Raw genomic sequence first — 15398 nt, forward strand, 5'->3', positions numbered from 1 at the left:
CATGTTTCTCAGTGCTAGGCTTTGCCAACACATCTAAACGTCTTATGAAAGTTCCTAAATTCTTTTGCTTTTAGATCTTCCCACACTATCTTCATCAGGTGAGATAAATTCTTTCCCATAGAACTGGTGGATGAAAACCATTACATTTTGCAAAAGAAGAGAGGATGACCATCTCTTTTCAGTTAAATACCTTTTTCCTGAATTGCATTATTCTATAACTTATTTTGAGAGCATCCCATAAAACGATATTATATGCAAAATATAAATATCCTAATAATATATTGTGCACATTTTATACAGTAACTAAATGCATACTTGTCATGTAATGAATGTAACATTTTCCACCTGGGTAAGAAGGTTCTAATTATACGGCAATGACTGCACATTTCAAATATCATCTAGAATTATAAATACAAATCTTAACTCATACCCCTGCAATGCGCAGCTCATGAACTTATGCCTCACAATCTCAATTACATATCAAATGACGTCATCATCTTTGCTGATGACATCGCAAATTACATTGCTGATTAGATCATATATAACATCACCAATTACATTCCTTTAGTGGACACTTTTGAAGGCACAGTTTTAAGAGCTTTCCTTCATTCGCACATGTTTTAGTACTATCATATCTTCAACCTAGTTTTTTGATACACACACAGAGATATTCTTTGATTTGAAGACCCAATATCCTGTAGGCAAAAGCTTCACTCGCAATTCATAATCCATAGTCTCTATGTTACTTCCAGGTCATACCACTTGTGGCATTTCCTAGATTCAACTCCATATTATACTTAGTCTGCAATGTTTTGTTAAGTTTATTATTAGTTTACCTCTACCATGAAACCCTACCTCTGGCTTAACCAGCGAAAAAAAGAAAGTAGATTTAACTGAAACTGATCTCATCATAGTAATAAAAGCCCCCCACAGAGCTCCAGCAGTACTAACATTTTTACGAAGCCATTATAATCAGGTGAGTAAACGAAGAGAGAAGGTCATCAGGGAGAAGGCCTGGGAAGATCTTGAGCAAGCTGCCGTTTTGGGCAGCAGTGGGGAATTAAGGAGAGTTATAAATGCCCTTTACTTTAAAGACGCCAAGGACCCTGGTTTGGATTCTCATGTCGATGAGGACACTTGGGTCGGTTATTTTGAAAGTATTTTGGGTTTCAAAGTCCCCCTGGCACTTTCGACTGCCGCAGGGTACTTTACTATTTTCGTTGGCCGAAGTCAGAAGAGGGTTGGAGTCTTGTACACCCGGGAAGGCCCCGGGTCCAGATGGGATCCCAATAAATTGTTTCAGCATAACTACGATATATGGGTCCCTCTGTTAATGACTGTTTTAAATAGTATAGATATAGAGGTTCCTCCCCTATCCTGGAACCAGAGTGTAGTTGTCCCCATCTATAGGAAGGGAAATAGGGGCATTCCTAAACACTACTGCCCTATTTCCCTTCTGGGTACCACTGCATAGCTGATGGGCAGACTACTATTATCTAAACTGGAGGACTGGGCAGTAGATAAAAACATACTGATGCAAGCTCAGTACAGGTACCCGAAGGGAAGGGGGACGGTGGATCAATGTCTTAATCTATCACTCTGTATAGATAAATATACTAATGTGAAAGGAGGGAGAGTCTACATGGCCTTTATGGACCTCTCGGTGGCCTTCGACTGTGTGTCCCACCAGAAGTTGTGGCCAATCCTGGAGGAGATGGGGGTTGATCCCTTGATAAACCGCTTTATTCGCCAGCTGTATGCCAATGCCACCGCCTGTGTGCGGTATGGCAAAAATGTGGAATGTACACGTTCATTTAAGATCGAGAGGGGAGTCAGGCAGGTCTGTGTCCTCGCCCCGTTTCTTTTTTCCATCGATACAAATGGGGTGGAGGCCGCCCTGACTGGCTCACCTCTGGACGTGCCTACATTTGATAACACCCCCCCTTCCAATACTGGCATACGCTGACAATGCGGTTTTAATCGCCAGGACAGGGGTTGCGTTACAATCTCTTATAAACTCATATGCTACACTCATGGCTTCATTAGATCTCAGGGTCAACAAAACAAAATCCTTTGTTATCATAGCAGGAGCCAAAAGAAGAGCAAAATCTCCCTATTTCCAGCTGGCCTCTAGGAAAATTTAAGTGGTAGACTCCTTTCCATATTTGGGGGTCCTATTCGATAAGAACCACACCTGGAAAAACTTGGTGGCAGCAAAGGCTCTAGGTATGGAGAGGAGCCTACAGGCTATTAGGGGATTTGTAAGGAAGCTGGGAGCCAGTCCCTTGGACATGAATAAAAATATATATTGTGCTAAAACAAAGGCAATGGTAACATATGGAGCGGGAGTCTGGGTGATGGCATCCTCGGATCATCTACAAAGTACAGAAGATACCTTTTTTAAAACCGGGTCTCATTACCCCAGTCACACTCAAACTACATTTTACACATTGAATTGGGGTTGCCATACCTGTTGGATTCCATTAGACTGGCCCCAATTCTGTAATGTATTTCAATTTGGCTTAGGTCCACGGTCAATTTAACCCAACGTATAATTGGTAGTTGCTTGAAGTGTGACCACTATAACGGAATTGTGTGGCTTAGATATGTAGAGGCTGAGCTGATGGCACTTAGACAGGGACAGCTGTTCAGGGACTCCTTACTTTGCAGGAAGACCTCTAAACAGCAAATTATTGATCTATTTTTACAGCGGGCTAACTTCCTGTGGAGGGAAAAGAATCATCATCCGAAGGCGCTACGTGCAAATGATCTTATTCCATCTAGACTAGGGGAAGGATTTTCATACCTCTCTTGTATAGCCTATGCACGCCATAGATTTATACTATTGTGGTTCCATTTGAATTATATCCCCCTGATGTTGGCTTTACCAGTAAAGAAGTTTAAACATTCTGATTTGCCTCCCTGCCCTTGTGACAATTACCCATCCCAAACAGATTTACATGTAGTTTTATTCTGTAAGTTTTACAAAATTGAGAGGGAAGTTTTTATCCTCTCAATCCTGAGACGCCATACCTTTTCACAATGCAGGGGGGCCTTTTATATTTTAAAGGCACTCTCTGATCCCTTTGTCTGCTTTACTGTAGCTTGTTTCCTATAGGCGTGTATAAGAAAGAGGAAGAACCAGGGTTTGTTTTAAATTACTGTTAAAATGGGAAATTTGTGGCATTTTTTTTACATGGTTCCTAAATCCTTCTGTGTAGACTCCACTGTTGAAATTTCGCAAATTTTAACAATTTAAAATGTTTGAATTTTTTTATATAGTTTTTAAAGTTTTTGTATGATGTACTGATGGAATGATTCCTTTATGATCTATGTTAAAACAGATCGAATAAAGATTACGAATTGAATTGAACTGAAACTGTGCTTTGTCTGTTGCATAATATATTTGTTATAATGACTAGCATGCTTTTGAACTTCAATCACCTCGTATCTGTACGCACACAGTACATTTCTGTCTGTGTACATGTCTGTGCATAGTATGTGGTATACAAGTAATTTTTTCGAGGATAATCTAAAATGTAGTCTATCCTAGAACAAATTGGACTCTAAGGTCCCAATTCACAAACTTAAACTGAGAAGAAAGTCTAACTTTAAAACTTTTGGTATTCATAAAGGGCATTAACGAGTAGTAAAGTTAAACTTTTCTCTTAGTTGAACTTAAGTTTTGGTCTCAAGTTTAACTGAGACAAAAGTCTAACTTTATTACTTGTAAATGCCATTTGTGAATACGAAAGTCGTAAAGTTAGACCTTCGCCTCAGTTTACCTTTGTGAATCGGGCCCTAAATTGTTAGTCCTTCTCCCGGTATAAATTGTACAGAAAGTTGCATTATTTTGCCTTTCATCACATATACGAAGTGGTCTTTTTTTTTTTTTAGTTCAAAATATTTTATTGAATTTTTATATTAAACAATAAACACAGGCAGTACAGAAAAATATTAGTGAGCGAAAATACCTAATCACAATATAAAATTACAAGAACATCAAATGAATTACAGTAGGTAATGAAATTGCAAATATTCATGGTAAAAATAAAAAGGAGAGGAGGGGAAGAAAACAGCTATAAAAACTATTGCATTAACTATAAATAGAGGTACTATAGCATATAAAGTAGTGTGATATAATATCAGCAAAAAGAAAAACTAGTTATAAATATACAATTAAGAAGATAAATATAAATCAACTGGTTTCCAATAAGAGTGATAAGAGTTAGAATTATAATTAATCCTAGTCAAGGACAACTGAGCTCAACTTCTTGTAAAAATAACCCATGACCACCAAGCATGAACCGATAATAGCGAAACATCTTTCCAACAGAATGTAATGGATTTTAAAGCAGCTGAAATCAAGAAATTAAAAAGTTTACCATCTAAGTCATATAAATTTTGCAAAAGAACAGCAGATTTGCATATTAACATTTTGAATGAAACATCATCATGAATATTTAATATCTTTTTTATAATATCCCAAACTTCAGTCCAAAATTTAAAAACTAAAGGACAATCAAAAAGCATATGTTGTAACGTACCAGGATGTAATTTACAATGCCAACAAGTTGCGGATTGAAGAAGTTTAGATTGAAATAAACGTAATGGAGTCCATTTCTTTTGGTAAATGCCTCCCTCCACCCTCAGAGCTTTGGTGGCCAGCGGAGATAGGACAACCCCTTCACCTAGTCAAACGGCAAAAAATCTGGGAGTGAGATGGGATGACAGCTTGTCCTTTACCTCGCACATCCAGCAAGTAGTTGGCGGCTGTTTGAGTAAGCTGAGGAATCTCCGTAAGATTCTGTGACTTCTACCAGAGGGCTGCCGAAAAACAGTAATCCACGCCACAGTGACATCTAGGCTGGATTACGCTAACGGCCTTTATCTGGGCTTACCAAAATACCTAATTCAAAGACTACAACTGGTCCAAAATGCGGCTACGAGACTGTTAAAGCGGATCCCTTTTAAGCATTCGGTCTCTCCGTATCTTCAGTTACTTCACTGGTTACCAGTAGCCAGCAGAATCAAATTCAAGGCACTCACGCTGGCCTTCAGATCTCTTTTTGGCACCTGTCCTAACTACCTGAAAACTCGGCTCCCGAGATATACCCAGGCCCGCTCTCTCCGATCCAACTGCCGCGTTCAGCTTGCCATCCCACGAGTAAAAAGGGCTCAGCTGGGAGGACGTACTTTTTCGGCTAATGTTGTGACACTTTGGAACAATCTCCCCCCAGCTATTCAGCAAGCCCCCTCCGAGCTCTGCTTTAAGCGGATGATAAAGACCTGGCTTTTCACCCATTCGCGCTAGGCGATATTACGCCAGTCCTCGTGGTCAAAACTGTTCTTTTAGCGCCGGGACACCTCCGTGTGAGGTAGCTGTTCGCGCTCTATAAAATGCTGTATTATTATTATTATTATTATTATTATTATTATTATTATTATTATAATAAACAATTGAATAAAATATAGGAGTTAGTTTGATAAAGCGAGACAGGTAACCAACCAGAAATACTACTAAGCCAAATATCTTTCCATGCTTCAATAGACAAGGAAATGGAAAGTTCATCATTTCAAAATACTGAAATCATATTTATGTTATTTCCTAGAGCATTAGATCATTTTTTATATAAAATAGAAACACCATGAGATGATGTGGAGACAGTTTGAATATAAATTGATAAATCAGCTTTAACATTAGAAGGAATAACGAGGAAAGGAATCTAAAATCGAACTACACAAATATTCATATTTGGTAAGGTCAGACTGAGGTAAAGTACATTTTGTTTGTAATGCCTCAAATGATATGAAAGCATTGTTGGAATAGACATCTTTAAGATAAAAAATACTGGCCTTAATCCATGAATACCAGAAACTGATATTTCTATTCAATTTATTGACATTGCTATGCCATAATGACAAGTCTTCTGTAATAAACATGAGATAGAAAAATTGAATCTAAATCATTAAAAATCATTTTAGTGGATTTAAAAATAACAGATTTATGGGAAAATGATGATTTATTAGACATGGTTAACAAGGTGGGTAGTGGAAATGGATTTATTATTGATTTCTCAATAAGAAGCCAAATAGGTGGATTATGTAAAAAGGAATGGTTAAACCATATAGAACTTTGTTTTAAAATAAAAGCTTTATGATAAAAAAAGTCAGGTAATCCAAAACCAGCATTACATTTGGGCATTTTTATTTTTTTATAACTAATACGAGGCGACTTGTCATTCCAAAGAAATTTGGAGAGAAGTTTATCAACATCCTTGTAAAACTTTAATGAAAATTGAGTAGAAATCATGGCAATAGTGTAGAAGATTTTAGGAGCAATAGTCATTTTAATAGAATCCATTCTACCCCACTATTAAAGATGTAGTGAAGACCATTTGTACGTTTTATCTTTAGGATAATTTAAGATAAAGTTACAGTTCAATGGTATTGTTGATTTTATGGATGAAGAGAATAGAATACCAAGATATTTCAATTTATCCTTTTGCCAAATAATTTCATTCATAGGTATCATATCAGGAGTACAATAAATGTTTAATGGAAAAAATATCTTTTTTTTTTGTATTTAATTTATATCCAGAAACTGTGGAATACTTTGAAATAATCTCTAATAGGGAAGGGAGTGATGATATAGGATCACTAATAAATAAAATTACATCATCAGCATAAGCTAAGATTTTAATAATAACGTCCTTAATATTGATTCCTTTAATATTATCACATTTTCTTATAGAAGTAAGGAAAGGTTCAATACCAATAGGAAACAAAAGGAGGGAATGGGGGCAACCTTGTCTTGTACCTCTAAAAAGGTAAAACTGATTCGAAACTTGGCCATCGATAAATAAACGATCAGTAGGAGCAAAATATAGAGCAGAAATCTTGCGGACAAATGTGTCATCAAATTTAAATGATAATAAGGTATGAAATAAGAATTGCGAATGAATTTTATCAAAAGCTTTCTCACTATCTAATGCGAGAATTCCTGAAGGTAGAGTTAAAGTAGAACCTTGTTCAATAACATGTAGCAAAGTTCTTGTATTGTTTGCAGAATATCTATTCTTCATAAAACCAGATTGATCTGGGTGAATAATAGAATCTAACACAGGGGATAATCTAGAAGCAAGTATTTTAGCATATCATTTACAATCTTGATTATTTAAAGATATAGGACAATAATTTGACACAAGAGTGGGGTCCTTATCCGGTTTGGGAAGTACAATAATTAAAGTCTCAGTAAAAGAACCTGTGGTAATTCCTGAAGAGCCAAAAAAGGTAAAAAGTTGAAATAAAAAAGGCAGAAGTTGTAACTAAAATTCTTTGTAAAACTCAGCCAGAACACCATCGGGACCAGGGGACTTATTTTTTTTAAGAGATTTTATGGCTGATAACATTTCATCAGTAGTAATGGGTGAATCAAGCCCAATTTTATCTGATTGTGAAATCTTGGCTAATCCACATGTAGTGAAAAAAGAATCAATTAAAGAGACATCATGAAAATTGGGCTTATTATATAGATTAGATCAAAAATCCAAAAATAATTAACAATATCATTGTGAGATAAAGCAATTTTACCATTAGGGCCTTGAATTGAATTTGAGTTTTATCTTTTTTTATACGTAAATGATTAGCTAAAATTCTTCCAGATCTGTTGGCATTAAAACTGAATTTGGCTTTAGAATTCAAAATCTGAATGCCAGCTCTTTTGCTAAGGATTGAGATAAACTCATATTATAGTTTTTGTAGTTTAACTCTATATTAAGGATCATTAGACGTAATAAAAAGTCTCTCAAATTTCGCAATTTGGTTTTCTAAATTTTTAATATTTGCTTCAAAGGTTTTATTTTCATGGGCCATAATAGAAATAGTTACACCTCTAATATCAGCTTTGAATGCATCCCATCTATTAACCATAGAAGTTAAACCTTCAGGGTTGAGTAGGAAATATTCTTGAATGGCATTTAAGAGCTTAGGTTTATTATGTTGATTAAAAACAATGCCAGTATTCATTCGCCATCTAGATTGCTTTATAAAAGTTGAATTTAAATTCAAAACAAAATAAATCAAAGCATGATCTGAAATGTCAATGTTACCAATCTTAGGAGTAATCACAGAGTTAATTAGTTGCTTGGAAACTAATAAATAATCAATTCTAGAATGAGAATTATGTTGGTTTGAAAAAAATGTAAAACTTTTTACTGTAGGGAAGTGAGTGTAGTCGCCAAATATCAACTAACTTGAATAAATGATTTAAAAGCATAAAAAACCTTAGAAGGGTGAAATTTAGTAAGAGATAAGCTATCTAATAAAGGATCAGATATAAGATTAAAATCACCTCTGACAATTAAAGGAACTTTACCCAACTTTAGAACCTCATTTGTAAGAATAGACCAAAAACAGGATCATCCGCAGTAGGAACATAAACAGTTAGTAAAAATATGATTGAATCATGAACTTTAATTTTAACTTTTATAAATCTCCCGTCAGCATCTGAAGTTTTACTCAAAATTTGGCAATGTAATTTTTTTGCAAAAAGAATAGCCACACCATTGTTTTTGTCATTGGTAGGAGACAATAGTATCAACCCACTTTTTCTTTATATAATCTAAGATTCTGTCCTCTATATGAGTCTCCTGTATAAAACAAATATCTGCTTTGCAACTACCTAAATAATCTAACATTTTTGTATGCTTAACTGGATGACGTAAACCTTTAACATTTATTGAATCTACTTTAATATTATGAACATTAACCATAATAGAAGAGAAAGAGAAAAAAAGGTCAAGAGGAGGAAAGCAAGAAATAAGGAAAGAGCATGAAAAAATAGTAGCTCCAGACCAAACAAAAAGGAAGGAGGAAATAAAACATGGAAAAAATGACAAACATAAAGCATTAATATCAAGAATGAAACGCACACACACTCTAAAAGCATGACCGGATCCGTTGGAGCCCAATGCAAGAATCATCAATTTGTCAGAAAATACGTAACTGACAATATTCAAGTAGCAGAAGCATGAGTGTACATTGAGTGCTGTTTCAAACCTTAAGCGGGCAAAATGGTTTAGGCGATGGGATAGATCAAGAACACATGAGTAAGTCAAAACGAATTTTATTATTCAACAGTGTTCTTTCTTCAGAATCACTGTGAGTATCAATTCAAGGCCCTAATGGTAAAATTGCTTTATCTCACAATGATATTGTTAATTATTTTTGGATTTTTGATCTAATCTATATAATAAGCCCAATTTTCATGATGTCTCTTTAATTGATTCTTTTTTCACTACATGTGGATTAGCCAAGATTTCACAATCAGATAAAATTGGGCTTGATTCACCCATTACTACTGATGAAATGTTATCAGCCATAAAATCTCTTAAAAAAAATAAGTCCCCTGGTCCCGATGGTGTTCTGGCTGAGTTTTACAAAGAATTTTAGTTACAACTTCTGCCTTTTTTATTTCAACTTTTTACCTTTTTTGGCTCTTCAGGAATTACCACAGGTTCTTTTACTGAGACTTTAATTATTGTACTTCCCAATCTGAATGATCAAGGCGCGTTATCAGTTCACACAGCGTCGTTGCTAATCGGGCTGTTACCCCGTGGATTGAGCTGAAATGCAGCTCCTGTTTCCGAAATGCCGGCATTTCGGAAACAGGAGCTGCATTTCAGCTCAATCCACGGGGTAACAGCCCGATTAGCAACGACGCTGTGTGAACTGTAAACACACGATCCATATTGTTGGAGGAAACGGCAACCGATTATTCACGGTACCGTTCTGCCACCACTCATAAACATCCCGATTAGGACCGGGACGGAATTATCACCGGTCTCCCGATAACGCGCCTTGATCATTCAGATCAGCCCTGAAGATTCACAGCCACATGCTGTGTTGAAACACGTGTAGGCTAGAGTGATACTCACAGTGATTCTGAAGAAAGAACACTGTTGAATAATAAAATTCGTTTTGACTTACTCATGTGTTCTTGATCTATCCCATCGCCTAAACCATTTTGCCCGCTTAAGGTTTGAAATTCAATCTGATATACAAAGTGTGCTCTGGATTCGTGTCAAATTACATTAGAGAGAGGTCTCTGAACCTCTTCTCTCACAGAGGTTAAGGTTTTCCTCCGCCAAGAAGCACCTAATTTTATACTACGAGACATTAATACTTACCGTGAGAAGCTGAGCGCCACACTCCTGAACACTTAAAAACCTGATCGCTGACTCCATATACATTGAGTGCTGTGACTGTTGATCCAAAAACTGGTTTAATTCTTCAGGACAATGAAAGGATTTCGAGAAATTATCTTTCCAAATACGCATTGTTGAAGGATCAAAAAGACCATGAGCCTCATTAGGATGACGGACAGACCTGCGTCCGTCCGCCACCCCGAGGTGGAGGGACCGTCTGCAGGGGCAGCGGCAGTCCCTCCGTGCAAATTAGGATGTGACCGCCACCCTGGCGGTCACATTCTGTATATTTAACATTCAAGCAGCACCCGCCGCAAGGGTAAATATGCATGCTTTCCAGTTGCATGCACAAAACGGCAGGCACCGCGCTGTGCCTGCCGCCTTGAACATACAAATGCTGGGGGGTACCATAGGTACCCCGATGTGTACCCCCCGACACCCTGGGGGCCCCAGAAGCTATTTTCCACATGCTTTTCCACTGCGGTAAATCCGCAGCGGAAAAACATGTTTTTACACACATTGTAATTTGGCTGGTGGTGTCTTGCAGACACCGCCACCAAATTGCGGCCAACACCCCACGGATCAGCGGCGGACGGATCTGCCGTCCGCCGCTGATCCCACCGCCATCCTAATCTGGCGGTGGGTGTTTTGAAGGGCAGCAGCGGGGATTCCGCATCCTCCGGGCCGGCGGTGGCTTCCGCCGCCGCGGAGGATGCAGAATCACCACAATCCTAATCGGCCCCTTTATTTGAAACCAAGACTTCTTAGTTGAGGACGAAGAGCAGTGAAATCCTTGCAAATTGAAACAGTCTCCTTGGCAAAATCCTGATGTGTAAATATTTTATTGGCATTGACCATCAATGAAGGAATTTCTCGTGCTGCTTTGCTGATCAAAACCAAATGGTGGTGACGGAGAACTTTAAAGATCATTTGTCAAGGTTTTGTGTGTTGAGGGTTGCGATGGGAAGGAATCCTGTGTGCCTTATCAATTTCCAATTTTTCAGGAAATTTGATTTTTAAGATGCCAGGAATCATATTTCCCAAATATAATCTGCAGTTGGCACCCTCAACATCTCCTGGTAAATTGAAAATGCATAGGTTATATTGTCTGTTGCAATTTTCCATATCTAAGAGTAGTGTAGACATAGGTGATATTTTCGCCACAAGTTGGGTAAAAGCGCCTATTTTTACCTTATTATCTTGTATGTTAATTGAATTATCAGAGATTTTCATTGATAAACTAGCCATTTATTGGCGCACGTTTTTAATCTCTGACGCAATTGTACCTGTATTAGCACGAAATGCCTGAATTTCTTCCAGAATTAAAGATAAGGAAGTTTCAGTCGACTCTACCACTGGTTTAATTGGCAGAGATGAAACCTGCTCTCTCTTTTTATTATGAACAGAATTTTTATTTTTCATTTTCTTGTAGTAAGAATTAAATTTGTAAAGAAATATAAAGTTAATGAGAAAGTGTTAATTTGGGAAAATATCCTTAAAATGACTGGTGCAGCAGCTAAAATGGTCTGTGGGAGTGGCTAGGCCCTAGCCAGGCCCTTTCTTGAGTGCTCACCCTGCCCTCCTGACAGACATTCCTGACAATAAATGAATACAGAGCTGGGTGCAGGAGCCTGAAGAAGAGAAAAAACACTTCTGCTGTCCAAAAACGTGGGAAATAACTCCACAGCAGAGGTACTAGCTTCAATTATACAGCGACCTCCTTGCAGGTAGAAATCGGACAAAATGTAGTCATTTTTAATCAAAAACAGGCGAAAACGCGCTGGAGCTCATCACCGGGATGCGGCCATTTTGTATTGCACGCTTGCGCGTATTCTCCTACAGAGTGGTCTTTAATCATCTTTTCTGCTAACGTGCACACACCCAGCCTCACGTTACAATTGCTCATACAGTGATGTAATTGATTAAGTCATTGATGATGTGATTGGTGACTGCACCTGCTGTTATCTGTGATTTTGCAGCATACTAATCTGTCACTGTAAAACCATGCTATCATAAGGTACCACTGCGCAAAGGAATTGATAGAATTTTTTAGGTCACAGTGATTATTTGTGTCTAATGCAAAGTGATACTCAAGTTTACCATTTATTATCAAAGATTAATGTGTACTAAAACTACAAATTATATTTAATGTGACTTTTAAACTTTTTATGCTTTTGTTTGCATTTTTTTTATAACACAGGTTGTTCCTTATGTGAGACAGAAGAACGTCTTTTTAAGAAGTTGTTTGGACATTACAACCAATATATAAGGCCTGTTGAAAATGTTTCAGACCCTGTTAAAGTGCATTTTGAAGTGGCACTCACTCAACTTGTAAATGTGGTAAGAACCATTGTAATAACTCCCATATATTTAAAGTACCACCAGGGCATAAATCACATATGGTGGAAGTCAACGAAGAAAGTGGGTGTTTTTATTCTTTTACTTAAGAATAATATGCAATTGAAATGTAAACCATTATTTAACCATCAACACATTATTTATGGATATATAGATGTTGTCACTAATATTGGGGCCCAAAAATGTATTCTTGCTAATAAATGTTGGTGCTGATTTGCTTGTGAAATATCAGAACTTTGTGTTCACTCAAGACTTTTGATGTGCTCTACTTCATTTTGCTAGTATGTGTCCTGTAACCATCTGCATGGACAAAGGTGATGCAATGTCACGTTTCTTAGATTTTTCTAGGCTGCCATTTTTTATTGTAGCTTTATGAATAGCTGGGAGAATTGGAAGCCGTATATAGGGCAAAACAATACTATTTGAAATTGCATGACTATTTAAAAATAGTACAAGCCAGTAGATCCCTTCAAAGTAGATAATTTACTAGTTTACAATTTAGGGATTGGTTATTTTAATGGAAAATGAAATGAGGCGAATTAGGAGTGGTACTATGCCATACAATGCTGTTCCTGCTATGGACACACATACAGTGTTATCAGGAGATATTTATATCCCTTTTTAAGTCCTGAATGATAGCCAAATAGAGAAAAGCAGAAGCTGACAAACAGTGTAATCAGGAGTGTATGCTGAGAGTTGTGACATGAGGAGGGACAAGATACCATGGCACGCTGACCTCCCAAGGGTAATCTCCAAGACTCCGTCACCTGTGGAAAAATACCTTCAGAAGAGATATATGTTCTTTATTCAGGTTATTCCCATTCTCTCTAAATTACACTCATCCCAGGGCAGTCTATAGTTTCACTCCTGAGCATCTGGATCCCAAAATAGAAGGTGCTACTAAGAGATGCAAAGTAGGGGTAAATTGTCATGTTGGGCTCCCAATGAGAGAGGAGGAGTCTGGTGCCGTTGCCAGTGAGGCATACAGAGTGCCTTTAATGAATGACACTGATGAGCTTAGAAAACAGCCCACCAAAGATGCAGAGTTAGGTTGCAAGGCACCAGTGAAAGTCCTACAGACACTATTGGGATTCTGGCAACGTCATATTGATTGGAAATGGGAGAAGAAATAGGACATCACTATGAAAATTGTGCAATTTTGCGAAATCAGCTGACGTAAATTGTGCCGCCATTTGCTTTCCTCTCAGCGCATGATGATTTCAGCTCCAGTAGCCTGTCTGGAGAGAATGGAAACACAGCACTCACTGTAATTTATACTCTTTCTGTTTGGGTTCTGAGGGATTAAAAAATAGAGAGTGCACATCTATACTCGTGAAACTGAACTTGTAATTTTTTGGCCATCCTTGAAAATCGTTCAGAATGATAATCTATGCCATTACTCTAGTATGCCTACTTGTGAAATGTGCTTCATGTTTGGTAAATATTTAAACTATTGACAGAAACGTTTTTAATTTTCTTGTTTCTTGTTTTCTGAGAATATTGTGGATGTTATGTTTGCCTATACATTGAGTGCACTAAGTGCAAGGTAGAAGATGCACTCACAATTTGCCTGTATTAATACAAATGCCATAGTTTTTATGCTGTCATCCTATCTTGAATATGGTCCAAGGTGATCAATTTGTTCTGTACCTGAAAGTATTTAATATGACCCCGTTTGAACTCTTCCAAGGACTTGGGGCCAGATTTAAAGTATCAGCCACACTGATGGAATACTGACTGCCAGATTTTGAAATCATCCCTGGGGGAGCAATGACCTCTGTTCCTTGATAGGGACTACTGTTTGGCAGTTCCTGTCAAGACAAAAAAAGTATGGTGGACGGCCATCAGTTTTGACTGCTGTTCATCACACTTCGAAGTACAGGAGCAAGGCCTTAATATGGAGGAGAGTCCACCAGTAGAATTTCCTCCATAGTACTAACCCAATCAACGAGTAAATTCCACTAGTGGATGCTGCCCAAGATTTAGAACTTGTGTTACATTTCAGATGATTTTCTAATACCACCCCACTGTAAATCAGGCTCCAAGTGTCATGGGACTAGATGTATGAGACATCCGCAATATCTGTCCTTTTGCGACCGCAAAAACACATTTTGGTATTTATTAATCCCAAATTGTGATTTGGTAACATCGCAATTTGAAATTACAAATACATACCAATTCACATACCTTCAAAATACCGAATCAGAATGGGATGTATGCACATTTCTGACTGAAATGTGGTCACAAAACATTTGCAGTCTAACTCATAGTTGGTTCCCCTTTGAGAATGTGTGAAAAAAAGTTTTTAACGGACCACTGCCTACTCTTACAAAAATGATATTTGGAACGTTGTGTTTTTTTCTTTTTGAATGCATCCCATTTTCCTTTAAGGAAAATGGGCTACAATTCTTTTTTTAATTACTTTATTAAAAAGCAATCACAGACATGGTGGTCTGTCGAACCCAGCAGGCCACCATCCCTGTGATGGCTACAGTGCCTGATGGGTCACAAATTGCAACCCACCTCATTAATATTCATGAGTTAGGTCAATTTGTGACCCACTAGTAATTGCTAAATGAAACTCAATGAGTTTCATACATTAAGAACAGTGATTTCCTATCTGCTATTGGCAGTATCTGCTATTGGCAGAATATTGCAATTAGGTTATTTCTATTCTTAATATTGATATATCTAGCCCTGAGTTTGTACTTATATGTTCGTTCATATCACCTGATAGTATTCAGTTTAGAGCACCTAGAGAAAAACTATAACCAGAATTCATTCAGCTCTTTTCTGTGTTCTATTTGGGCCACCCTTTCACTAGTGAGACAA

At 37.4% G+C, this 15398-nt stretch overlaps 1 protein-coding gene across 1 annotated transcript in view; it reads left to right on the plus strand.

Annotated features, from left to right (window-relative positions):
* CHRNA6 (cholinergic receptor nicotinic alpha 6 subunit) overlaps positions 1 to 15398 on the plus strand; it is a 368323-nt gene that overhangs the window by 131494 nt on the left and 221431 nt on the right. The window contains exon 2 of the mRNA XM_086963194.1: positions 12409 to 12548. Within this exon, the coding sequence (XP_086819320.1) occupies positions 12409 to 12548 (140 nt within the window). The remainder of the gene's footprint in view (positions 1 to 12408; positions 12549 to 15398) is intronic.

The sequence above is a fragment of the Lissotriton vulgaris genome, chromosome 3_1 (genome assembly GCF_964263255.1).
Source record: "Lissotriton vulgaris chromosome 3_1, aLisVul1.2, whole genome shotgun sequence".
In the NCBI taxonomy this organism is placed as follows: Eukaryota; Metazoa; Chordata; class Amphibia; order Caudata; family Salamandridae; genus Lissotriton; species Lissotriton vulgaris.